We start from the raw sequence: 25,695 nt of genomic DNA, 5'->3' as shown, positions 1-25,695 counted from the left end.
TGCGTTTTCTCCAATTTCTTTTTTTTTTTTTTTTACATATTTTATTGATTTTTTTACAGAGAGGAAGAGAGAGGGATAGAGATTCAGAAACATCGATGAGGGAGAGACATCGATCAGCTGCCTCCTGCACACACACCCCCCACCCCCCACTGGGGATGTGCCCGCAACCAATGTACATGCCTTTGACAGGAATCAAACCTGGGACCCCTCAGTCCTCAGGCCAATGCTCTATCCACTGAGCCAAACCAGTTTCGGCTCCAGTTTCTTATCAAGGTCTAGAACATGAGTTAAATGTATACAGTAGGAAAAACAAAAACAAAACACCCTTATTTATTCTGAGAGTATGACCTTCCTCCTTTTTTGGTGTTAAAATGTCATGTTTTTCATGCATGAAAGTCATAATAAATGATAATTTTTTTAAAGTGAGCAACCTTATGTCAGTCCCTGAAAAATGTTTAAAAAAATATGTAGCATGAGCCCTGGCCAGGTGGCTCAGTAGGTAGATGTGTTGACCCGTATACACCAAAAGGTTGTAGGTTCGACATTCCCTCAGGGTGCACACCTAGGTTTCAGGTTCCATCCCAGTCAGAGAGTGTCCAGGCAGCAACTGATTGACCGAGGTTTCTCTCTCTTTCTCTGTTTCTCTCCCTCTCTCTCTCTCCCTCAAATCAATAAACATATTCTCGTGTGAGGATTAAAATAATAACAGTAAGTATATATAAATGTAATGTGAAATCCCCGTATCTGAGAAGCACCTTGATCACCCCGGTGGGTGGGCCAGCGCAGGCATCTGCCTTCAGGCACCTGACCTGGAGCAATCCGGCATCCTTCACAGCCGGCAGGAACTGGATGAAGCCAACTCTTCCTGATGCAATGGGATCCAGGATAAAATAAACCTTATCTTTCATTGGTGGCCTTGTTACACCACAGAAATGGATGGGAAAAATTCAACATGCAGTTTGGCAGCTACACCACCGTGGCCACGTACTCCACTTGTGAGAGTTACGTGTGCAAAGCTGCTGAAACAGTCCTCTGTGGCTCTGGAGCTCCACTGCTTTCTGCTTGGGTTTAATTCAATTACTTTGAGCAAATATGCCCTTGGATACGGCTCGGACAGACGCAGCTGGAGGGGCCGTGGGAACACGAAGAGGGACCAGATGTAGCCGCTGCCGCCTTCCCAGAGTTACAAGCCAGTCAGAAGATGGGACAAGCCAGTGACTGATAAGCAAGAAGGTGACGATGACTCAGGGAGAAAGGAGACAGTTCAGAGGCATGAGGTCGCAGTTGGGGGACAGCAACGGGCACCAGTAAGTGCTTAGTGTTTGAGGAACCAGTCAAATAGGTAGTAAGGCAGTTCATGTTCCAGTTAAAATAAAGAGTAACTAAGCACGTGCTTCCCTTAGACTGAAAGCATTTGGGGAAGGCTCTTGAAGCAAGTAATTAAGGGATGCTTTCCCCCATTTTAATCCAGTGGCTGCAGTACTTACATTTCAGCACCAGAGGGAGCTGCTGCCCAGTTTATTTAACCAAAATAGAATTTCTTCGGGTTTGTCCATTGCTTCCCACATTAAGTGTAGTATGTTGGGCCTTTTAACCACCTTCCCTCCAAATAGCCCACCAAACAAAAACATACTATAAAAATTATTATCATTGGTGCATTATGTCTAAAAGGAATCAGTGGTGCATTATTTTTTTAAAAAGGAATTCCATGATTAATAGAGGGGGGAAAGGTACCATTTGAAATATTTTCTAAATGGATATCCTAGACCAGGCTGGAGGGTTCTTCAGAGCTCTCAATAAACTCAGGGGTTCCTAGTAATGGAAGCTCTACTTATAAAAATGCTTCAGAGCTTCATGTGTGGGCAACAAATCTGAGATAACAGCCCGAAGGTAGTGCCCAAGGTTTCATGAGGGTCAAAGTCTAGCGGAGGATGTTTGTTGGCTGAGTCCAGGCCTTCCGACCCAGGATGTGCACTCTCCTTTATGAAGTGTTGCAAATTCTGGGCTATGGAAGTGACTAACACTCAGGCGTGTCTTTTAAATGTACTATTTCGTTACTTAAGGTTCCTGTTGTGACAGTAGGTCCCAGCTTTCTGCCATCAGCAGTGGCCGGACTCTCCCAAGTCTGAATGCCGTGTGTGGGCGCCACCTTCTGCCTGTGCTGTTGCTCATTCTGCTCACTTCTGGAGGATGCAGACCAGATCCTTCTGGATTTCCGTGTCACCCATAGAGCCTAGGCTCAGGCCTGCAGTGGACAAGTCCTTCAAGTTTAGTAAAAATAATGCCCAAGGGTGACTGATAACATGGGGAGGAAGGAAACAGGCTTTCGTGCTTAAGGGTCCTATGTTTGCTTGTGTTTGGTTGATTGGTGTTAAAACCTAATGCCCTGGTCAAGTGGGAGCAGGAGTGGTGAGGAGCACCGCTGAGGGAGCCTTGGGTTCAAATCCCTTCTCTGCCCCTTGCCTCTGTGTGGGCTTGGGCAAGATTCCGGTCCTTTCCACGGTTCAGTTTCTTCATCAGTAACAGAATAATGATGCTGATAAAATTTACCATGTTGGATTTATTAAGTATAAAGCACTCAAAACAATACCTGACACATGGTACATGCCACCAGTGATTATAAAGTAGAATAATTGTATGTAGTGTGATATAGTCAAAATGTGCTTTGATTCATTTAAAACTAAACAAAGCTTTATGGAAGTATATAGCTCAGAGGGGCTGATGGGAATGTACAGGCATTACCAGTACATAGTGATGATGAGCACATTGCCTTGTGACTGTATCAACAGCCACTGAGCCCTGCCGGCCAGCCACTGAGCCCTGCCGGCCTGGCTCAGTGGCTGAGTGATTCCCGATCAGGGCACATGCCCGGATTTGCTTGATCCCCAGTGTGTGTGTGTGTGTGTGTGTGTGTGTGTGTGTGTGTGTTGGGGGGGGGGAGAGGGGGGACATGATGAAATCAACCAATCAATGATTCTCTCTCATTGATGTTTCTGTCCCCCTCTCCCTTCCTCTCTGAAACCAATTAAAAATTATATCTATTTAAATCTATGGAGAAAAAATTCAACCAATGTCTGTGGACACCAGGTACTCAACCCTCTCAGGGTTTGGTGGAGGATCTCCTGGGGATGGGGGAGGGTGGTTAGGGCGGACCTTTGCCTGGAGGGTTATTGAAGGAGCACTGCAGAGTGCCCGCCACATTCCCCGGGGAAGTGGGCACTATCCCGTGCTTTCCTCTGGGCTCAGAAGGTTCAGTAACTTGCCCCAGGTCCCGCAGGACGTACAGGTAGAGGATCCTGACTTCCTTTTCCAGGAGGGCCCCATCCCGCTGGAGACAGAAGGTTGACATCCTTAAAGCAGCAGGTGAAGCAGGCATCAGGGAGCTCGCGGGGTCCGGTGGATGTGATGAGGCAGGAAAGGGCGGGCCTGGGCAGCTGTGCAGAGAGCTTCCTGGAGGCCAAGGCCTGCGCCTATGCACCAGGCTGTAGCGATGCAGGCCGCGGAGCGGTTCGGTCTGAGAAACATGTGGAAGGGCTCACAGACGTGCTTTCCCTCGCGGTGAGCCTGTGCACCGGCTGCAGAGCCTGCGGTGGGCCCGCGGGCAAGCACAGGTGTGTCAGGAGCGCCCCGGGCCCCACCGGAGCCGCGGGCTTGCCAACCCGTCGACCCAAGGTGGGATGTTCACCAGAGAATGCCCTGCGGCGTCTCTCATCCCCACGGCACATTTTCCAGCATTTGCCTAATCCCTGAGAGCGTAAACACGAACAGAAAACAGCCTCTGACCTTGGGAAGAGGCTAAGTGGGGAGTTCAAATCAGACAGGTATGCAAGGACTTACTTTGAAGCGACCAGAGGGCTTTCGCAGAAAGCTATAGCTAGGAGACTAGAAACAGGACTAAAGCTCTATCTCACCTTGATGTTCAAAAAGTAAAGATTGTTCAAGAAGGCAATTTTTCTGGCTAAAAATTAAACTCCTACTAATGGCGCCTTAGCAGGGCCTCCCCGGGTGCTGGAGAGGGGGAAGGATTTGGGGAAGAGCTGCCCCAGGGGCTGGGAAGAGACAGGGAGACCCCTGCCCCATCTCTGCTCCCTGCTCTCCCCTCATTGTGGGCCCCTGGGCGGTGCCAGCGGGTGGGCCACTTGCCCAAAAGTGGTTTAAATTTGGGAGTGGGTGGGGGAGACACGACAGTTTCCCTGTTCTAGTCTTCCCCCTGACTTTCTGAGGGAAATGTGTCAGGGCTGGGTTCTAGGAGGAAGCTAGGCCCCTAAGGGATGTTTGGGGAGAGAGGGAGGGAAGAAGGGAGGAGGGAAGAAAGGAGGGAGGAAGAGAAAGAGTGGGAGGGAGGGAGGGAGGGAGGGAGGGAGGGAGGGAGAGAGAGAGAGAGAGAGAGAGAGAGAGAGAGAGAGAGAGAGAGAGAAGAAGAAGAAGGAGGAGGAGGAGGAGGAGGAGGAGGAGGAGGAGGAGGGGGGGGGGAGGGGGAGAAGAGCACTCCTCCAAGGGGAAACTATTTTCTCTAGCAGTGCCCCATTTTCAGCCAATCCTCACCCAGGGTCCAATGTTAAGGATGAGCAAAGGAGCAGTTTATGATTTAAACAACAACACTTTTTATTGTGGTAAAATATTCATAGCACAACATGTCTCACTTTAGGCATCTTTCAGTATACAACGCAATGGCATTAAGTGCCTTCATGAGGTTGTGCAACCCTCACCACTGTCCATTTCCAGAACTTTTCATCACCCCAAACCGAAACTGTGTCCACTAAGCAGTAATCGCCCCTTCCTCTAGCCCTGGGAACCACTCTCCTGCTTTCTGTCTCAATGAATTTGCCTACCCGAGGTGCATCCTGTACGTAGAATTGTACAATATTTGTCCTTTTGTGCCATTTCGTTTAGTATGTTTTCATGGTTGGTCCATATTATAACATGTGTCAGAATTGTATGCTCTTTAAGGCTGATACTGTTCCATTCATGTATGGACTATCTTTTGCTTATCCACTGATGGACACTTAGGCTGTTGCACCTTTTGGCTGTTGTGAGTAACGCTCCATGAACACTTGGCATACAAGTATCTGTTCGAGCCTCAGCTCTCAATTCTTTTGGGAGTGGAATCGCTGGATCATGTGATAATTCTGTGTTTATTTATTTATTTATTTATTTATTTTTTTGAGGAGCCACCAAACTGTTTTCTCTTTAGTTTACTCAAAAAATGAAGGCACCAGTCCTGCCATGGTGTGTGAGAGGGGCCCCCACGGAGAAGTAGACAGACCAGCCGGGCTCAGTCAGGACACCAGCAGCGCAGGTCCCTGCTCTTCCCCGGACTGATGTGGGCAGATGTGTTCTGGTGACACAAGGCCAAGCCTGCACATTTTCTAGTTCTGCGTGAATCACACCGTGGCCTGGAGATTGCTAAAGAACATTCTCCATGGGACCAGGGGTAGGAAGAAAGGCAGAAGTTTCATTGGGAAGGCAGAAAGATGGTGGATGCCAACACTGAAGCACTCAAGATACTGACCAGAGTGACAGAATGGCCAAGATCGAGCCAGGGGTGGCTGGGAAGGCAAAGAGCAGATGAAGTGACCAGCCCGGAGCTGCTTCAACCCAGACCTGGTCTGGGTTTGAATCCCAATTCTTCTCTTTGATAGTTTAGGCCAGGGGTCGGCAACCTTTAAGTCATAAAGAGCCACTTGGACCCGTTTCCGAAGGAAAAAAAAACACCTGGGAGCCGCAAAACCATTGCGACATTTAAAACAAATATAACACTGCATATATTGTTTCTTACTTTAATGTTATATACCAGATCGTGCAGTTAGATGTCAATCTGAAGAAAAAAAAGACTTTTTCACTTAACAATGTAAAATATATTTTTGCAAATTAATAGCTAATTAAAATATTTAATTTACCTGGTTAATGGGATTTTTGCTCTTGAACCTCAGTGCACAGTGTCTGCACATCAGGGCTGTAAGACGTTACCTTCATTTTCACACAGGCTTGCAAGTTGTCATCTGTGAGGCATGACCGATGTTTGTTTTTAATATAGTTCATGTTAACCTGCTCACATACATATGTGGAGCCGAAGATCGACAGGACTCCAAATGCATACTTTTTCATGTTTATATTAGTGTTGGGGATGGCATTCCATGTTTCGAATACAAGTTTGTCCTATTTGGAAAGGTTTTCAATATCACTCCATTTATGATTCTGAGCCAGCATGGCCTTCTGACGGGCAACATCCTCAAGAGTAGCGGCCAAGCATTTGAACTTGGACACCCATATATCTTTGTCGGCTATATCGGCCAGTTCCATCTCAAGATCAGGTTGACTTACACCTGCAAATCCTGTCATATTCAATAGGAATGGGTCGATCGCCAGGGGAGTGACAGGAAAGGATAATGTGTTTTTTTCCTCTCTGAACTCACAGAATCGTTTCCCAAACGAACTTTGCATTGTGGTGATTGCAGACTTCAAATATTCCAAATTTATCGTATCATGACTTTGAACTCTCTCAAAGAGGGAAAGTGAGACAGTGTACCTCTCTATAAATCTTTGACAAACACTGTCAACTTGCGCTCCAATGCCTAAACCTCCTCCAGCATGTGCAGGGCTGTGCCTCCTTTCCCCTGAAGGGTTGTATTTAGTGTGTTTAGATGTGCTGTCATGTCTACCATAAAATGTAATTTTTCCAGCCACTCTGGTTGTTCCAGCTCAGCAAAGGTGAGCTCTTTGCTGGACAGGAAAGTTTTTACTTCTTCCAAACATATGACAAAGCGTTTTAGCACCTCACCTCTGAACAGCCACCGGACCTTGTTGTGGAGCAGGAGGTCAGAATATATGCTTTCCACTCACTGTACAGGCTCGACTCCCAGTGACAGTCACACTGCAAGCCCTCTCTCTTTCTCCAGTCCTCTCTGACCTCTCTGTCTTCTTTTTCCTTCTCCCTTTTTTCTCTTTATTGCATTTTTTTTATTATTATTTTTCAGTGTCCCCTCTGTCAGTACCTCTCTTTCCCCTCATGCTGTGATGTGAGGGAGGAGGCTGGGCCAGGACAGGGACGCTGTGGTTGCCTAGCGACACTAAGTCGCTGGCAACCTGCCACACAGAGCACCGGGAGCTCCGGAGGCAGTGGAGGTAAGTGATGCAGTTCCCCGCCCCGCCCCTGCGATTGGCCCTGCTGTTGGGAGCCTCAGCAATGCTTCAAAAGAGCCGCAGGTTGCCGACACCTGGTTTAGGCAATGAACTTAACCTCCCTCAGGCTCAGTTTCCTCATCTGTATGCAAATCATGAGGATGAAATAAATCTTGCCTGTGAGGTGGTTCCCTCGTGCCTGGCCCATCCACTCACTACAGGTCAGAACCTGTTTTCCCTCAAACCCTGAGTGTCAAACTCAGGTTCTGCCTCAGACGGGGAAATGCCGTCCTCACCCACCGGTTGTAGACATGGACCTTATCACGGGGCTTGATGCAGTTTGCATTTTGGCAGCCTTTCTACTGTCTCCTTTCCCTCCAGGTCCAGTGCTGTCTTTACCTTTCTGGGACTGGTAGGTGGGGCTTTCCAGTAGGCACAAAACTGGCTTTTTTTTCTTTTCTTCAAAACTGGCTTTTAAGCCAAGGATACATTCTTTGCTTAAGTCAATAAAAATAGAAAAACAAACCAACAGAAAACCTCAGCTATTTTGGGCAAAACTCTTCCAGACGTCATTGGGGGTGGAAACTTACTGTAGCGATCCAGTTTGATTTCCTGAAAGGTTTTTACTTTCCAGGCTGACAGAGACTGAGGGGAGAAGCAAGGTGAAAACACTCTGAGGCCACAACCTTACAAATGTAAATTATTGTTGTTAATCATACACATAGAAAATCAAACGCTTGATCAGTGAGCTTATATCCAAGCGGACAAATCTTGCTGTTTGCCCACCTTTCTCTGCTCTGCCCGGGGCTGGGGCGGAGCTGGGCTCGGCTCAGCTCTCTGCTCATCCTTGCTGATGTAACTCAATGAGCCGGCCTGCAAACACGGCCAGGGTTCCGATTATACAGACAAGCATGAAGACTCCAAGGAGAATGTGGTCCATCACCATCGCCACATACTTCCACTCCTCAGCCGCCTGGGAGGGAAGGAAAGGTTAGAATTTCCTTAAGGGGGTCCTTTGGCCCACAATGCAGGTTATGCATCTCCTGCCAGTACAGCCTTTGATTTGCAGATTGCAAAGCCCTCAGCATCCTTAGGCTGGCATTACGATCTTGACATGTTGAATAGATTACTCAAAAGGCTGACTCATAAGGTGGCCTAGAGGCGGTCGCCAGGCTTACCTTAGGTCAGTAGCTGCCTCTGAAACCCTAACCTGCCCATCAAGCCAAACCCAGCCCCCTGCACGCGAGCATTGATTCTTTACACCCAGTGGTGTGGGTGTCAAGTCGCGGAGCTTACGTTATTGGACTCCTGGTCTGACTTCATGGTCTCCGCGATGTACTTGACACCCTCGATGGCACTTTTCACCTCGGGGTGCTTGATCAGCGGGGAGTGGAAGGCCATGGGCGGAGGCCCCGGCTTCCCAGAAATGTCCGAAATGTCAATGTCTTCGGTGAAAATCTTCTTGTCTTGTTTTTCTCTGGATGGCCTCTTCATGGTGGAGAAGAACATGATATTTGGGATGGTGTCGATAAAAACCTACCATTGGAAAAGAAATCCATTTATGAGCATAGCGGCCAGCAAGGCAAGCATCAAACTCTGATTTTGAATTAGTAACGTAACTTTAGGCAAGTCATTCGCCTTCTCTGGACCCCCGCCTTTTTGTCCTTAAAACAAAAGGACGCTGTAGATTTCCTCAAAGATTCCTTCATGCATACATAGCCTGTGGCCTGTGGAATTAACAGTGGTTAACAGTGCCAAATCTGTCATGTGAGCATTCCACCACTGGAGGGCGCCTGTATGCAGCTGTTGAACTCCGGAGAAACCAATGATGCTTAGCTTCTGGGCCCCTTGCAGGTCCCTGCTTCTTTCAAGATTATATGGTTAAAGAAAGGGTCTGTCAAGATAAAAATATACATAAGGTTCTGGCTCCACAAAACAGCTAAACTATTTTCTTTCATTTCTTGTTTCTGAAAAAATGCAAGACAGGTATTGCCAGAAGTCATTCAACAGTCTTAATGCAAACAGGGGCCATTTCTTCTCCAAAAAATACATTGTGAGCAGTAGTTTCTGTCAATTCATGACAAATAGTTTTAATTTTACACAAAAGATCCTGGCCATTTGTGTGTCTGTGAAGTTTTATATAAAACAACAACGACAACAGCAACTGATATTTGAAATGTGAATGCATTTTACATTTCAAAAATGTAAATACTTGAGACCAAGTTCCCCATTAAAACTCACTTTGGCCATCTCTCATCAAGCCTCCCCTCCATCTCTAGCCTTTATTCTCTGCAGATGATTCTACCAGCAAAAAATAAGCAACCTCTTCACGAACTGCAAGCCATACAAACAGAAACCTCAAGAATCCCCCAGCATTTGAATAAAAAGGATAGTGATTTATTTATCGTCGCTAATTACAAAGGTTCTTAGAGCTTGAATTAGAGGTGAGCTTTGGTAATTCTGGTTTTCTTCTCTCTCCGAGGAATATGTGGGCTATTTATCTCTAGGAAGAGGCCCAAGAACATTCCTTCCAAAAATGTCATACAGCCCGGAAAGGACTTGGAGCTCTGAGTACCCACAAGGGTGAGCAGAATTCCGCTGGCCATGGGGACAAGGGTGGGGGAGGAGAGGAGGGAAGCCCTGTGTGGGGCTTGCAGGGGCCTCGCTCACTCACCTTCCTCACCCAGTCGGGCATGACGTGGGTGCTGGGGGAGCGGTGGTGCGTATTGATGACGATGACGGTGATGATGATGGATGCGATGACAAACACCATGGTGAAGAGCATATATTTCCCGATCAAGGGCACCGCGCTGGAGGTGGAGGGGATCAGCTCCACGATGACCAGCAGGAACACGGTGAGGGACAGCAGCACAGAGATGCTCAGGGTCATCTTCTCTCCTGGACACAATGGAGACAAAGCACAACCGCCCTCTGTTACGCCCTGAACTGCTGCTCCTCTCAAATTTGTATGTTGAAGCCCTAAGCCTCACCACTCAGTGACTGCTTGGAGATGGGGTCTATAAAGAGATGATTAAATTAAAACTAGTGCCCCGCATCCCCAGTGGGGGGTATGCAAGAGGCAGCTGATCGATGATTCTCTCTCATCGATGTTTCTAACTCTCTATCCCTCTCTCTTCCTCTCTGTAAAAAATCAATAAAATATATTTTAAAAAATAAAATAAAATAAAATTAGTGTCCCGGTGCACAGATGCATGCACATTGAAAGGAAATTAATTAGAAGGTGGTTGGTGGTGTGGGACTGGGCAAGGCAGGCTGGACGTGCCTTGGACCCAACTTCCCACAGTCCTCCCCGGCTGGCCACACCTGGGGTGGCGCTGGTTCAAAGGGCACCTGCAGAGTGAGCCGGGTCCTTCTGGCAGGTAGGATCCCTTGGCCTGGCCCATGGATATTGGGCCAAAACCAGCTCTCCAAATCCCCTGAGGGGTCCCAGAGTGTGAGAGGCACTCTGCAAAGTTGCCGTCGTACAGGGTGTGGAATGCAAATGCAAGTGTGCAATAAACCAGATCTGGGACAACAGTGCCCCAGCAACAACATAACCCATGGCCAAAGGTGGAATCGCAAGCCCCTTGTGGAATCAGGCTCCTTCCTCTCTGGGTTCAGGGTATATCACCCGAGCCCTGCAGCTGCCAAGTCACTGCAGCTTGGAAGCTCCTGCATTAAGCGTCTGCCCCCTGGTGGTCAATGCATGTCATAGCGACCAGTCAGATGGTTGGCAACTTAGCATATAAGCCTTTTATATATAGAGATGAGGTTTCAGGGTGGGTCCTCATCCAACACGACTGGTGTCCGCCTAAGGAGAACACAGATATACACAGAGGAAAGACCAGGTGAGGACACAAGGAGGAGACTGGCATCTGTGAGCCAAGAGAGAGGCCCTGGAGGAAACCACCCCAGCTGATACCTTGATCTCGGACTTCCAGCTTCCAGAGCTGTGAGATCGCAAATGCCTGCTTCTGGAGCTCCCCAGGCTGTGTCCTTTGCTATGGCAGCTCTCTCAGACCAAGACACCACTGAAACCCTCGGGTGAGAGGAATGTGACAGGCATTTCTGAAAGCATCATTCTAGGGGCACGTTTTGGGCAGAATCTCCTGTGGCACCGTAACTCTGCAGACACTGGCACGTGGCAGGTGTTTTCATTAGAGGCCACGAGGCAGGAAACAACGGCTGTGTCTCCTGCCCCAGAATTCCACTTCGTGGTGGAGCCCAGGGAACCGAGGTCCATGCTAGACCCGGGTGGCAGCTTTCCCCTCCATAGCAGAACGTCCTCAACCTCACCACACGGAGCCGCAGCCTGGCCTGCTCATTAGCCTGCCGGTGGGTGGGCGGCCAGAGGTTCATGTACAATTTTCTCATTATGAGAGCAAGGGTAAGACTCAAACTGAGAAAACGAAAGCAATGATTTCACCCCATTGACTTTCCTCTAAAGAGGATGATTGTTTTTGTTGTTTCGTTTTTTCATACGAAGGGACCAGGGAGTGCCCTGCCCCACCGCCTTTCTCCAGGCCCACCATTCCCTGCTGCAGTCTTGGTTAGGCAAGTACGGCGAACAAGAAGGGCGGGGCTGAAGGGCAGTGGGATGCTTTGTGGGGACCACCACCTCAGGTGCAGTGGAGAGCCACTGGGAGGGGCTTCCTCAGGTGGTTTGCTGTTTGTGTCCTGGGAACCCTCATGTTATCCTACTTTCCAGTATGGAGCTCCCCTGGCCCGCCTCTCCCTGCACCCCCACACACAGGATGCTTCTAGATGTAGGAGTGTATGCAGGATACAGAGCAGGTGCAAACAAGAAGTCATCAGTCTACCGTGTGAGTGGAATTCTACCTGGTGAGGAGGAAAGCCTTTAAAAGTGAAAAAGAAGACAGAATTATAAATATGAAATACTGATCCATTTGCATCCCATTTCTTGATGAATAACAGTGATGATAATAATAATGGTTCACATTCATCAAGCATCTCACTGTTAAAAAAATACTTTCCAAGCATAAATCATGTATAGAAACTGTGAGTAGTTTCCATATTGCCTGACTATTGCTTCCTCCCTTCACTTTAAGAAGCTGCATTTGATTGGAAAGTTGAAAAAATATTTGTTTGTGATCATTTGTTTAAAACTAAGTACAATCACTAGAACATAGATTCTGCAGGGGCGAATTCTGCCTTATTTTCCACTGTGTTCCTGCTGCCTAACCGATGTTCAACAAGTACTGTATGTTGAATGAGTGAATGCAGTCTTTTTTTTTTTTTCTTGTTAGAAAGTTGGATTTAGACTTTTGTGAGTTTTTTCCCATTGTCATTTTGATGAAATTTGACTTGTCATAAGTCACAAGTTTGAGGACTGTCTGTACCACCTCTGCCCCACCCCCTCACACACACACTTATCGGTCATGGATTGTTTATGATGAGGGACCTGCTGGCAGATGTATAGAGACCCTACTCCTGTTTCCTGTCCATCGCCGTTGTTTGGTGAGATGTGCGGACTCAGTGGGAGGTGAGCTGTGTGGGCTGACATGTGAAAAATATAGGCAAAAGCTATTTTCAAGTGGCCAGCAGTGAGAACAAGAGGGAAGACCTGATTGGTTAGTAAAGAGCAAGCGACTGCCCGGGGAACTGTCATGAGGCGTGTCTGCGATCCACGCCTTACCCAGCACACAGTAGGTGTTCAACAGGTAGGGATTGGTGATTATTTCCTCTAAGTAGTCTGAGCCATGCATGTGCATCTCCAGGGTCTCATTCAGCTCTCTGTAGTCTGTTTCCACTGTGAGCCCCACCCACAGTGCCCTCACCACGGCACATGGCCACTCAGTAAGCGTGCCCTCTGAGGGATGATGATTTGGCTCTGCCTGCCATATATCTTTTTTATTAGCCTATAATTACTTCTGGCTTTTCCCAAAATAGCAGCACAAGATCTGTTCTCATCAGCAGCCACCGCTATGGCAACGGCACCCACCTGAATCTGTGGGCAGGTAGAACACTAGGCCGGTCAGGAAGGAGAAGAGCAGGCAGGGGATGATGACATTGACGATGAAGTAAAGGGGCAGGCGCTGCATGACGAAGTGGTAGGTGATGTCCAGGTAGGGGGTGGAGGCGCAACAGGCGTAGAACACCCAGTGCTTCCAGCCCCGGGCCTCCTTGATCACCCACTCCCCACTCTCCATGAAGTTGCTCAGGTCTGGCTTGTCGCTCTCCTGAGAAGATAAAATAAAACTCTGAAAACCCAGCCGTGTCGCCCCAAGGAGGGCCAGGGTTTCGCGATGACCTGTGACAAGGCCGCAGATCCCAGCGCTAGCCCATGCGCCCAGGTGGAACCCTGAGGCACTTCCACTTTTAAGTCTCAGGTTCCTTTCCTACCAAATAAGGGTGTTGGAACTACCGGAATTCTCCAAGCTGATTATACATTCAAGTCACCTAGGACAGTGGTCGGCAAACTCATTAGTCAACAAAGCCAAAGATCAACAGCACAACGATTGAAATTTCTTTGGAGAGCCACATTTTTTAAACTATATAGGTAGGTCCATTGTTATTCACTTAATTAGGGTATGTGGTATTTTGTGGAAGAGCCACACTCAAGGGGCCAAAGATCCGCATGTAGCTCGCGAGCCACAGTTTGCCGACCACTGACCTAGAAGCTTGAAAACATATTGGTGCCCTAGCCCCATCCCAGATGGATTAGGTACATATTCTTGGGACTTTATTTTAGCGTCCAGGTGATTCTCATGGGCAGCACATCCAGAACTTCACCAATCCACTGAGAGCCATCTGACTAGAATTAGGGGTGTCGAACTCAATCAGAGAAGGGGCCAAAACCTAAAATCCAGCCTAAATCATGGGCCGAAAGGTTTACTGAACAGTCATAAACTGTCATTGTGATGGAAACGCAGCGGAGTGCAGTGATGACAGCGCGGTGCGGGCCACATTGCAAGGCCTGGCGGGACGGATTTGGCCCGCGGGCCTTGTGTTTGACGCATGTGGACTAGAAGGTCCCCGGGGCTCTCAATGGTGCAGAGAGCCTCTGATCACAAAGGAGCAGAGCTGAAGACTTGAACCGTGCTTCACCTGAGCCCAACCTCAGCACACAAGGCCACCACCTACCGGGTTGATGGCCACCACGGAGCCATCGTAGGTCCAGGTGCCCAGCTTCATGCTGCAGTTCTGCTCATCAAAGGGAAAGTGGGTGACGATGATCTCACAGTAGCTTTTGAAGATGGCTGGAGGTGTCCACGTGATGTGGCCAGTGTAGTCCAGGAGCACTTTGGTGAACTTGACGATGGCAAAGTCACCATCGGCACTACGGTGGGACAGAAGAGGAGGCCAGGTAATTGTAGAAGCTGTCTTCAGGCAGTGTCGCTTCTTATCTGTGTCAGTGTTTCCCAAATTTGGCTGGTAATAAGTATCTCTGGGGTGCAGATTAAAAGACAGATTCCTGGGCACCATCTAAGCATGAATCAGATTACCTGGAGAAGAATCTGGGAATCTAGTTTTAAAGAAACAGCAGGTAACACTGACCCTCTGCATCCCAGATCTTTTTCTTCTCAGTGCTTTCTAGTATTGGTAATCATCTCCATCTATCCCCTCCCTCTATACTTCCAAAGTGAACTGGGGAAAACCTAGGAATCTATGTATATAAAAGCCTAAGCAACCAAAGGACTGAATGACTGAACCACGAGTCGACCAGTTGCTATGATGCGCACTGACCACCTGGGGCAGAACTGAATGCAGGAGCTGCCCCCTGGTGGTCAGTGCACTCCCACAGCCGACCTCCCATGGCCGGGTGCCCCCCTCCATCGGTCCCAATTGGGGGTAGGGGACAGCTGGCCAACCTTCTGTGGTCCCTCCCCCTGGCTGACTAACCTCCTACAGTCCCTCCCCCTAGCCGGCTGGTCCCCCGTCGGCCCCAATCGCAGCGAGGCTGAGGGACCCCATCCATGCACGAATTCGTGCACCAGGCCTCTAGTTTTAAATAAGAACACATCCAGTGGCTCGTTACTGTGACAAGCAGGTTATGGAAGGTGTCCAATTCCTTTCTGAGAACTATTTAGGACTCAGTGGGGTGGGATCACACACTCAGATGCCTCCAGGGCCAGGCAGGCGAGGAAGGAGGGAGAGGTGAAGCTGTGTGGAGGGATAGCCACTCAGCTCTGCCTGTGCTGCCCCCATGGGAGCAAAATTCCAGTGTGGCCAGATATTTAGATTTTTCTTCAGAAGCTAAAAATCTACATTTTTAAACCCAAGGTTTCCATATTCTTGAATGTTGGGGTTTTCTAGAGAGGCTAAAAGCTTGGGTTTTGATGTGGTATTTCCAAATTTTCAGATGTTGGCACTAATTTCTTGTTCAAAAACATCCAACATGGTAGAAATAAAATAAAATAAAATAATAAAAAAAAAGGCCACTTCTGCAGACCTTGTTCCGTGAGCAGTCTGCTAGTCCTGCAAATGACCTGTGTCCAGGCCTTGGCCAAGGGCAGGGCACAGGGGTAAACAGGTGGCTGGGTCTGCCTTGGTGAACTTTCAGGGACATAAACCAAGGAGGTTTTTCTTCCCACTGACTTTTCCTCAGGATGGAGGCAGGCTCTCTCCAGAAAACTGTGCTATTGGGCCTTTCAAAGGAGCAGAGGCCTCAGGATCTCCTAAGTCTCTCCCTCTAAGCCGGTCGACAGGGTTCTCCCCCCAACAGGTGTCCCTGCACAAGCTTGTAACGGAACCAGAGGAGTTCGTCCCCTCGCTCACATTCTTACTGGAAGAGAAACTTCACCAACACAAGACAATGAGCATGCTTGTCTGAAAAGTTCACACAAATGGTTGTGTAATCTGGATCAAGCTCGAATCCCAGGTGTAACTGGAAAATATGCAGGGAGTATTTTTATCAAAGTAGGGGTGGCCAGCCATACAGCGTCTCATTTCCATTCACTCGCTGTGGCCACCTTCCCTGGTAAGTCTGCAGCACACACAGCCTCTCACCCCTAACGTGCTGTGGAATCAGGTGCAAGTCCTCCAGACCAGGGCTGTGTGCTCTGCCTGGGACAGATACATTTGAAATGCTCATTCCCTGGCCAGTGACAGTGTGATGATGAGCATGTCATGAAAGCAGAGTGCCTTGAGTCACATTTAATTTCATGGCATGCAGTCTGTCTCAGAGCCTGAGGGTGGGCCACATGGGCGCCCTGGGCCATCAGCAGCATGGCATCTTGGGATGCCACAAGGGTATGACAAACAACAACAGCCTCAGAAGGTGCAGACCTATTGGCAGGAAGGACGTTTAATTCCAAGGAGCTTAATTAGAGAAGGTTTGGGTTCCTTGGATGGTTGCCATGCACCCTGCAGGAGCGTGCAGGGATTAAACGTCCCTCACCCACAGCCCTGATTCAATTTGACTCGGATAATTGTTTCTCTTCATACCATGAGACGCCATATGGCCCCTGGCATGTCAGCATGGCTTCTGGGTTCCTGAAGCACACCAAGAGGTGGCCTTCTCTCAGCTCCCCTCCCCAGGAATGCCCCTCCCTGCCTGCCCGTCTGTCTCGCTCACTTGTTGTAGAGAACCAAGTCTGGGCGCCAGATCTTCTCGGAGGGAATGTGAATCTTCTTCACGCCGCCATAGTCGTCGGGGTTCCATTTCAGGTTGGAATCCACCCATTGCTAGAAATGAAGACTTTTAACTGGTTAGAAAGCTAAACCTTTAAGCAGTCCATCGCCTTAACCACTCGGCCACCTCGTCCCACACTAAACACCGTTTAAAACACAATCTAGGGTTATCTAGAGCTCTGACGGACATGATAATTCAGATAGCGACAGAAACTGTGCTATGGTAAGAATCGTTTGATTCAGAATTCAGCCTTCCCTTCAGCTAACCACACCAGCTACCACTGGCACTGATTGGCTGCATGCGGGCACCGTTATAAGCATGTTACCGATATCGATGGTTTCATCCTCACAATAATCCTGGGACGTAAGAGTGGTCATGGACCCCGTTTTACAGATGGGAAAGCAGAGGTACCTCCGAGTCTCACCACTGAGTGATGGCAGATCTATCATGCCACGAACAGAGAATGACCCAATTGTGAACATTTTCCTTAAGAAGGCAGCATCACTTTTTTTTACAAGTATAACTCTTCCTATAGTTTGAAACCAATATGTGTCCAACGAAGCAACTTTGGATAACACAATGTTATGGATGGAATTACATCTCCCAAAATTCAGTGTTGAAGTCCTAATCTCTGGTACCTCAGAATATGACCTTATTAGGAGAGAGGGTCTTTCCAGGGGTAATTAAGTGAAAATAAGGTCACTAAGGTGGGCCCCACCCGATATGAGTGCTGTACTTTTGAGAAGGGCATGTTTGGCCCTCGCTGGTTTGGCTCAGTGGATAGAGCATCGGCCTGCAGACTGAAGGGTGCCAGGTTCGATTCCTGTCAAGGGCAGATGCCTGGGTTGTGGGCTCAAACCCCAGTAGGGGGCGTGCAGGAAGCAGCCAGTCATGATTCCCTGTCATCCTTGATGTTTCTCCCTCTCCCTCTCCCTTACTCTCTGAAATAAATAAAAATATATTTATTTAAAAAACAAACAAACACACAGATCTGCCTAAAGAAGCAAAGGTGGCCAATTAAAAAAAAAAAAAAAAGTAAAGGCGCGTTTGAAGATGGATACAGATTCAGGAAAAATGCCACGTGAACATGAAAATGGCCAACTGTAAGCAAAGGAGGGAGGGCTGGAGCAGACTCTCCCTCGCCGCCCACAGAAGAAACCCATCCTATCGACACCTTGACTTCAAGAACTGCGAGGCAATATGTTGTCTGAGCCACCCAGTTTGTGGTTTTGTTATAGCAGCCCTAGCAAACTAATACACCCAGAAAAAGCACAATGTTAAAAACAAGCTCACACCAACACGTGATAGTCCCACCACCCCAGAATATTTACCTTAACACTTTGGCATGTACCCCTTTTGCCCAAATTGATTTACTCTGGGCCCCGGTTACATTTCAGGTTTAATAAATACAGTCATCTAGCTGAATTACCTGTTTGAGTCGAACATTGGTTGTCACGATCTGATTTACTTCATCCTGAAAAAAGACAAGTCCCAGGTTTAGGGGGCGGGGCGGGGAGCTGAGGGGAGGATGCTGGGAAAGAGGGGGGTTGCCGTGGGAGCCCGGGCCTCGGACTCACCACGTTGATGAGCTGGATCAGCTGCAGGCCCACGGTGACCTCCACGGCCTGGCGGTGGTCCTCCACTGGCCGCACCGCTCTGTTATAGTTTTCGAACAGCTTTTTCACCAGACGGGTCTCGTGCTCAGAGCCCAGGACCAGGCCAGCTGAGGAAGCAAATGGCATGCACACTGTCGGATTCTGCTCCCCATCCCCACGGACGCTAACACGAGTGCCAGAGGCGTGACCCGCGAAGGAAGGCACGCAGGACCCCTGGCCAAAGGGCTCCCACAAGCAGCTAGCGTTGCCTACTGTCCTGTCCAGGCACAGCTGCTGGTGCAGGCCCTTCTCCGTGGGGTGTGCCAGATTAGCATGGCACTTGCCCTTTGGACAGGATGGCATTCCTTAATCCAGCTCCTGGCTGCATCATCTTTGCTAGGAACATATATACGCAGGAAGAAGGGTCCCCACAAAAGCCAGCCTCAGTGTTTCAGAGTCTGGTCTTGGCGTAATACATTCTCGAACTGGCTGGCCTCGGATGCCAGGGACAGCCAGCCGTTAATGCTGGGCCACACCCACTAGGATGGCCATAAACAGCAAAGTTGGAAATGACACATGCTGGTCACACAGTGAAGAAACAGGAACCCTGGGATGTTGCTGATGAGAGAATAAAATGATGCGGTCACCGTGGAAGACATTTTGGTGGTTCCTCACACAAGGCATATGGGGTTAGCATATGGCATCCCAATTTCACTTCTGGGTATATCCCAAAAGAATTGTTTATACAAAATCTTGTACCTGGATGTTCATAGCAGCATTATATACAATCGTTAAGAGATAGGAACAACTCAACTGCCCATCACTCGGTAAGTGGGTGAACAGATTGTGGTTTAACTGGGCAAGTGGACTATTATTCAGCCAGGAAAAGAAATGAAGTATTGATACATGCTAAAACATGGATTAATATATCAAGTATTGATACTTAAAAACATTATGCTACATGAAATAAATCGGACACAAAAGAGCACATATTGCATGGTCCCATTTATATGAAACTAGAGGCCTGGTGCATGAAATTTGTGCAAGGGGCTTGGCCCTCCTAGCTTTATCCAGAAGGTGGTCCGGATGGTTGTTCCACTGTTCGGCTGTTCAGTTGATTTGCATATTACACTTTTATTATTATAGACTAGAGGCCCGGTGCACAAAATTTGTGCAAGGGGCTTGGTCCTCATAGCCCAGCTGCCTTGGCCCTCGCAGCCCTCACTTTGTCCAGAAGGTCATCCTGATGGTTGTCCCACTGTTTGGCCATTTGGTTGATCTGCATATTATGCTTTTATTATTATAGATGTCCAGGATAGACATTAGTAGTTACCAGGACCTGGGGAGACAGAGTTTCCTTTTGGGGTAAAAAAGTTCTGAAACTAGACAGTGGTGATGGTTGCATAACATTTTAAATGTAGGTAATGCCACTAAATAGTTCCCTTTAAAGTGGTAATTTTATGTAACGTGTATTTTACTATGGTAAATTTTATACCATGTGTATTTTACCATTATTAAGAAAAATACTGCTGGTGGGGACATCTCCCCATTGAGCTGTTAAGACAAAGTGAAAACTGCTTTGCCAACCTGGGTTTGGAGCTCCGATTTGGAGCACGAGTAACTCTAAGAAATCTTTACTGCATCTTCTTTCAGGATGAAGGGCAGTATCATCAACATTCTTGGGGCTCAGAGCCCTTTTGTGGCCAATGCTATGTGGTCCTCACCAGCTTCCGGGGAGGCAGGCAGGCAGGCTGGGACTCAGAGGTTGGCCGACCCGTGCAAGGTCACGGGCTGGGGCAGAGCTGGGACTAGCGCTTGTCACTCTGCTTGTGCTCCTGCACCAACTCTGAGCATTATGGGTGTGCTGTGGCTGTCTTGGAAACTGCTCAGTATTATCCCAATGAGAAAAAGTATTCCAGATACCACCAAATGCCTTGGGAAGGATCTTTGTAACTCACACCAAGGGTGGGTGGGGGACGGCCTGCTCAGGGCTGGGAGAGGAAGCAGACACTCGATCCGTGGGCCTTGATTCATGTAACCAGAGCTCCCCTTTCCGCTGGTTATTGCTGAAACCCCATACCCTCTCCCTGCGCCAAGGCAGCTTTAAAAGTTGAATGAAAGAGATGCTCTCTTTCCCCCAGTCGTGTTAGCCTACTACCACTAAGGCAGGCTATTATTTTTCTCCCTGGATATTACATTTGAAGAGTTTGTCAACGAAATAAGATAAAAAGTAATTACTTTTTCTGTTTTTATTAATAAAAATAACTGACATACCCAACTTATTTGCCACTCTTCTACACACTTTATACATACTAACTCTAGCCTCCTGATGAGGTGTGATGGGGTGTGGTGGGTGCTATTTTTGTCCTCACTTTACAGATGGGGAAGTTGAGGCACAGGGAGGTGAAGTTCTTGGCCAGGTTTCATAAGTGGTGTAGCGAGTGTTCAAACCCAGAGCCCATGCTCTCAGCCACTCTTTCTCAGCCAGTACTTGGGTTCACCTGGAAATGACCAATGTTGCTGAAACATTTTTATACCCCAAGAGTGTACTTTAATGATTAGTCCATGAGCTGTATTAAAGGCCCTGTCTTGCCAGAACCGGTTTGGCTCAGTGGATAGAGCATCGGCCTGTGGACCGAAAGGTCCCAGGTTCGATTCCGGTCAAGGGCATGTACTTTGGTTGTGGGCACATCCCTGGTGGGGGGTGTGCAGGAAGCAGCTGATGGATGTTTCTAGCTTTCTGTCCCTCTCCTTTCCTCTCTGTAAAAAATCAATAAAATATATATATATATATTTTTAAAAAAGGCCCTGTCTTGTATTGACTTTTTAAGTCCTAATAGCAGGCCTACGAGTACGTCTTCGCCCTGTTTTACAAATGAGGAAACTGAGGCACAGACAGTTGGTCAGTGTTCATGGTTCCCAGTTGGTTAGAGGCGGGACTAGAACGGGGCAGTGTGACGCCAGGAGCACGCTCTTTCCCTCCTCCCTACAGATCATGTGTCATTTCCACTCCGTGCAGCTGGAACTCTTCGTTATGACCTCCCTGGAGTCGCCGTGGGGAACCCCGGGCCCAGCCTGCCTCGTTCCCCAGTTTTGCACACTCCTAAAGGTCTGTGCAGAGCTTTCACATGGCATCTCCCCCAAACCTTCACATTCGAGAACTCTCCACGAGCACGCTGTCCAGAGACTCAGTGTTTGCAGTCACCCCCTTAATCCTGGGACACAGTTGATCCCCTGTCCTTCTTGCCTGTCTATCCCGGGCCCCATTCAGCACACAGGGGGAGGGGACCAGCATGGGCCACTGAGTGCCTTGGCCTCTGAATGTGACGCTATTGCTTTGGCACTGCCCTGGGCTGCTTGTTTTCAAGTGGTGGTTTGTTCCGGTTTGGCAGGAAGAACATACTAAAAGCAACAGATAGAGCAGATGGTTGGCATTATATAGCAGGAAAACTATGCAGGCCCACCCGATGGCCCACCAGGGAGAGGGCAGGACTGGAGACAGGACACTCAGCATGCTGGTGACACCCATTTCCTGCTCCCCCACCCGGACAGTCACAAGGCCCTGGCTCCTTCCTTAGTGAATTTCTCAGGAATTTCCGAGTCCCCATTTCTTAGATTAGGCCCATGAGCATTCTGTCCCTCTCTCCTCCTCAAAACAGGGTAGAGTGATAGAAAACCTGAGGTCAGAATCTATGATTCTGCCGGGACCGGTTTGGTTCAGTGGATAGAGCGTAGGCCTGCGGACTGAAAGGTCCCGGGTTCGATTCCGGGCAAGGGCATGTACCTTGGTTGCAGGCACATCCCCAGTGGGGGGTGTGCAAGAGGCAGCTGATTGATGATTCTCTCTCATCGATGTTTCTAACTCTCTATCCCTCTCTCTTTCTCCCTGTGAAAAATCAATAAAATATATTTAAAAAATAAATAAATAAATAAAAAAGAATCTATGATTCTGATCCTGACTCCAACGTGGTCTGGAGAATGGGACCAACCCCTCATGAAGCCCATGGGCCACAGTAAATACTGTCCTTAAAAAATAGGGTGTAAATCAGTAACCCTACAGAAAAACAAGTAAGTAATGTCCCGTTTCAGCAAAAGCATCCTGATTCAGACATTTAATTCATTTATCAAATATTTGTTGTGCGTTAACTGTGTGCAAAGCATTGTGTTAGGAGCTTTGGGATCATCAGAAGTGAATCAGACATAAATCCTGTCTTCCTGCCCTCATGGTGATTGACATTTGTCACTTACATGAATACCTGAACAAACTGGAAAGTAACATGCTATGAGAGGTGGCAGTAAAGTAGCTGGGATTCTTGAGATGGAAGAGAAGAAAAGTTGTAATAACAAAGTGCTATAGAGCTGGGCCGGTGTGGCTCAGTGTTGGGGCATTAACCATGAGTCAGGAGGTCAAGGTTTGATGCCCAGTCAGGGCACATGCCTAGGTTGCAGGCTGGATCCCCAGTGTGGAGAGTGCAAGAGATAGCAGATCAATGATTTTCTCTCATCATTGATGTTTCTATCCCTCTCTTCATATCCCTTTCTCTCTCTGAAATAAATAAAAACATTTTAAAAAGGAAATCTTTTTTTTTAAAGGCTATTTAAATAGAACAGAGGTAACTATGTATTAAGCTAACTCAGGAAAATGTATCCCTGATCTGATGAGAATTTTGCCCACAAAGGACTGATTCTAAACAGGGAAGCCCAACACAACCTCAATGTGATTTTTGTATCACACTGGTCCAATCTGTGTCCTGATGCCCCCTGGGTCAGACAAGGGAATTCAGTACTGTTACTAGTCACCTTGCGTAAGTAACGCTTATCCCAGCCTGGTGCCCAGATAGTGTGCCACCTTAGACATTCCAGGCTGTTTTCTGACTGTGCACATAACCCATGCCGTCTGTAAATGATCACATTCCGAGATTTATAAATTGAGTGACTGTGGGCAGGTCAGTTCATGCCTTTCAGCCTGTTTCCCTAATAAAAAAATCAAAGATGGTGGAATGCCTCGTCCAGCTGTGCATTCGCTCATGTGAATCGACACCAGCAAATTCTAGGATTGATCTAAATACATATCACATGCCTTTTCAAGTAGCTAAAAATGCATCTTTGGAGGTTAAGAGATCTCCTAAAGAATTTTTAGACATAAGCATGTAACTTAAGAATTTTCACTGTGTGTAGTGTTTGCCTGCGTGCACACACACACACACACAGACACACACCACCTCCACCACCCGCCAGCTCTGGTTGGATCAAGTCCAAATCCCACAGGATATAACGTATCTGAATTTATTAGAGTTTAGGCCATTTCCCTCAACTCTGCTATTGAAAAACACTCAGAATAGCGCTCTTCGCCGCTCCTGCCCAGAGGCCTGTGCTGTCAGAGCAACACGAGAGAAGAGAAATCACAGCGTGTCTGCTGCCTGCCTCTCGGTGGGGATGATGTCACCAGGAAGCTTTTACGTGCAGCCATCAGCAAACCTCTAGCTTCCTCTGCCGGAAGTCTGGGATCAGGATAGCGCTTCAGCTGCTGTGCCCTGGCACATTCCAGGGCTGAATGAAGGTCAAGGGCTGTGTGAGGTTTCACCGTTTCATTTCAAACCCGCACCCACCGAGAGCAATGTGCTTCCAAAATAAAGGAGGCAAGAAAGCATAAATATGAGCTTCCTTTTTTTTTCTTTCTTTCTTCTTCTTCTTCTTCTTCCTCTTCTTCTTCTTCTTCTTCTTCTTCTTCTTCTTCTTCTTTTAACTTCAGAAGTTTATAAAAAGTTACACAGTATTTCAGCTCATGGGGAGCATTGGATTACAGTCATGAATAGGGTTCTCTCTTTCCGGCACGGCACCTGGAGCTGTCAATCAAGCCTCTTCGCGTTCAGAATTCTCCGGGAGCCATCCGAGGGCTTGTGAGCCTATTGTCTGCGGGTGCCAGTCGTCACCCTGAGTCCCTGTGGTTGTTCAAGTGTGAGAGCAGCTCTGGGCAGGGAGAGGGGGTGGTGACTGCTCACAGGGGCCGTAGGGGCCGGGCACCCAAGGGGGGAGAGAGGCCTGTCCGCTTTGTAGCCTTTGACCCAGCCGCTCCCAGTTTAACTGGATTAACACAAACTAACAATCTTTACCCCCAAACCCAAACAAGTGGACGTTGGTGAGAAACGGACAGCCGTCTGGGGCCGCTGAAGCCTGCCGTTCTGTGCTCCCACCAAAGAAGCAAGGCTCTGTTTTTTGCGGGGGAGGGGTCCTAGTGCATCAGCCTCAGAGAAGAGCCCCCCAAAACCCGCACTTACCTGAGCAGAGGCTGAGGAGCAGGAGGAGCGGCCGGGGCTCCATGAGTGTGGCGCTGGCTGGGCTGGTGGAGGCTGGCGACCGGGCTGCTTGCAGGCGTCTGGCTGGCTGGACCGTTGGCGGCCGGAGGGTCTGGCCGGCTCTCAGCCGCGGGGCTATTGTCTTACACCACCTGTTCGGGCTGGGACAGCTGGGCTGGCAGGGCCTGGCGCCCAGGGCGTGGCCGAGGGCCTCACACTGTGACAGAGCCTCACTTTCCACAGTTGCTGTACCCTGGGCAAGGTGAACTGCATGCACTGTGTTTGAAATGCAGCACGAGTCAGATCTTAATGAAAACAACAACAACTTGGCCGAAACCGGTTTGGTTCAATGGATAGAGCATCGGCCTGTGAACTGAAGGGTCCCGAGTTCGATTCCAGCCAAGCGCATGTACCTTGGTTGCGAGCACGTCCCCAGTAGGAGGTGTGCAAGGGGCAGCTGATCGATGACTCTCTCTCTTCGATGTTTCTAACTCTCTATCTCTCGCCCTTCCTCTCTGTAAAAAAAAAATCAATAAAAATATATTTGAAAAACAAAAAAACAACTTGCAGTAGGGAAAGACGTATTCTGAATGGTGAGCAGCCCTCTCCCTTTTGTGAAAACCAGAGCCTCAGCTCTACAGAAGGGTTTGTTCGGGTCACGGGTCTGAGCAGACAGTCAGCTGTGTGTCAGACTCGGGCCTCCTAAGTCATCAACCTCCATTCCGGCACACGGGAAGCCCATTGGCTCCGGCTCTCTGGGCTGAGTGCCCGGGGCTCTGTGACAACACGGATCTGGGAAGAGCGCGGTAGGTACTGATCTGCAGCTAGAGAGCCAAGTCTTGATTGGATTTGGTTCTTAACAAAGAAGGCTTCCTCCACAGAACTGGCTTCGCTGGCTCCCGGGGGCTGTCCCAGCCCCTCTGCAGCAGGCAGCGCCTGCCCACCGCCCACCGCGGGCACCGGCAGGAGCGATCTGCCCGCCCCACGCGGGTGTTCGAGGGGCAGGAAGTAATGGCAAAGCTCCTGCCGCTTAAGCTCTTGTCCCAGCCTCCCACTCCCCTCCATCCAGGCCTCTGCCCTCTCTCCC

At 48.6% G+C, this 25,695-nt stretch overlaps 1 protein-coding gene across 1 annotated transcript; it reads right to left on the bottom strand.

The window, feature by feature from the left end:
• Positions 1-7,590: 7,590 nt before the first annotated feature.
• On the bottom strand, positions 7,591-24,907 carry CHRNA1 (cholinergic receptor nicotinic alpha 1 subunit). Its single transcript, XM_036422141.2, has 9 exons — positions 24,591-24,907; positions 18,295-18,440; positions 18,147-18,191; positions 16,661-16,770; positions 14,227-14,422; positions 13,085-13,322; positions 9,797-10,020; positions 8,419-8,658; positions 7,591-8,095 (listed from the first exon to the last, which is right to left on the bottom strand). Exons 1-9 carry the CDS (start codon positions 24,631-24,633, stop codon positions 7,964-7,966), a joined length of 1,374 nt encoding a protein of 457 aa, XP_036278034.1. The 5' UTR covers positions 24,634-24,907; the 3' UTR covers positions 7,591-7,963.
• Positions 24,908-25,695: the final 788 nt, after the last annotated feature.

The sequence above is a fragment of the Pipistrellus kuhlii genome, unplaced genomic scaffold (genome assembly GCF_014108245.1).
Source record: "Pipistrellus kuhlii isolate mPipKuh1 unplaced genomic scaffold, mPipKuh1.p scaffold_m20_p_7, whole genome shotgun sequence".
Taxonomy (NCBI): Eukaryota; Metazoa; Chordata; class Mammalia; order Chiroptera; family Vespertilionidae; genus Pipistrellus; species Pipistrellus kuhlii.
This window is presented reverse-complemented; position numbering and strand designations above follow the sequence as displayed.

Bases quoted from the DNA above. Each gene is read 5' to 3' on its own strand.
- CHRNA1 (XM_036422141.2), bottom strand. From the start codon at position 24,633: ATGGAGCCCCGGCCGCTCCTCCTGCTCCTCAGCCTCTGCTCAG. The intron at 18,192-18,294 runs GTGAGTCCGAGG...GTCTTTTTTCAG, and splicing joins TGATCCAGCTCATCAACGTG to GATGAAGTAAATCAGATCGT. The intron at 14,423-16,660 runs GTGAGCGAGACA...GTCCCACCGTAG, and splicing joins GACTTGGTTCTCTACAACAA to TGCCGATGGTGACTTTGCCA.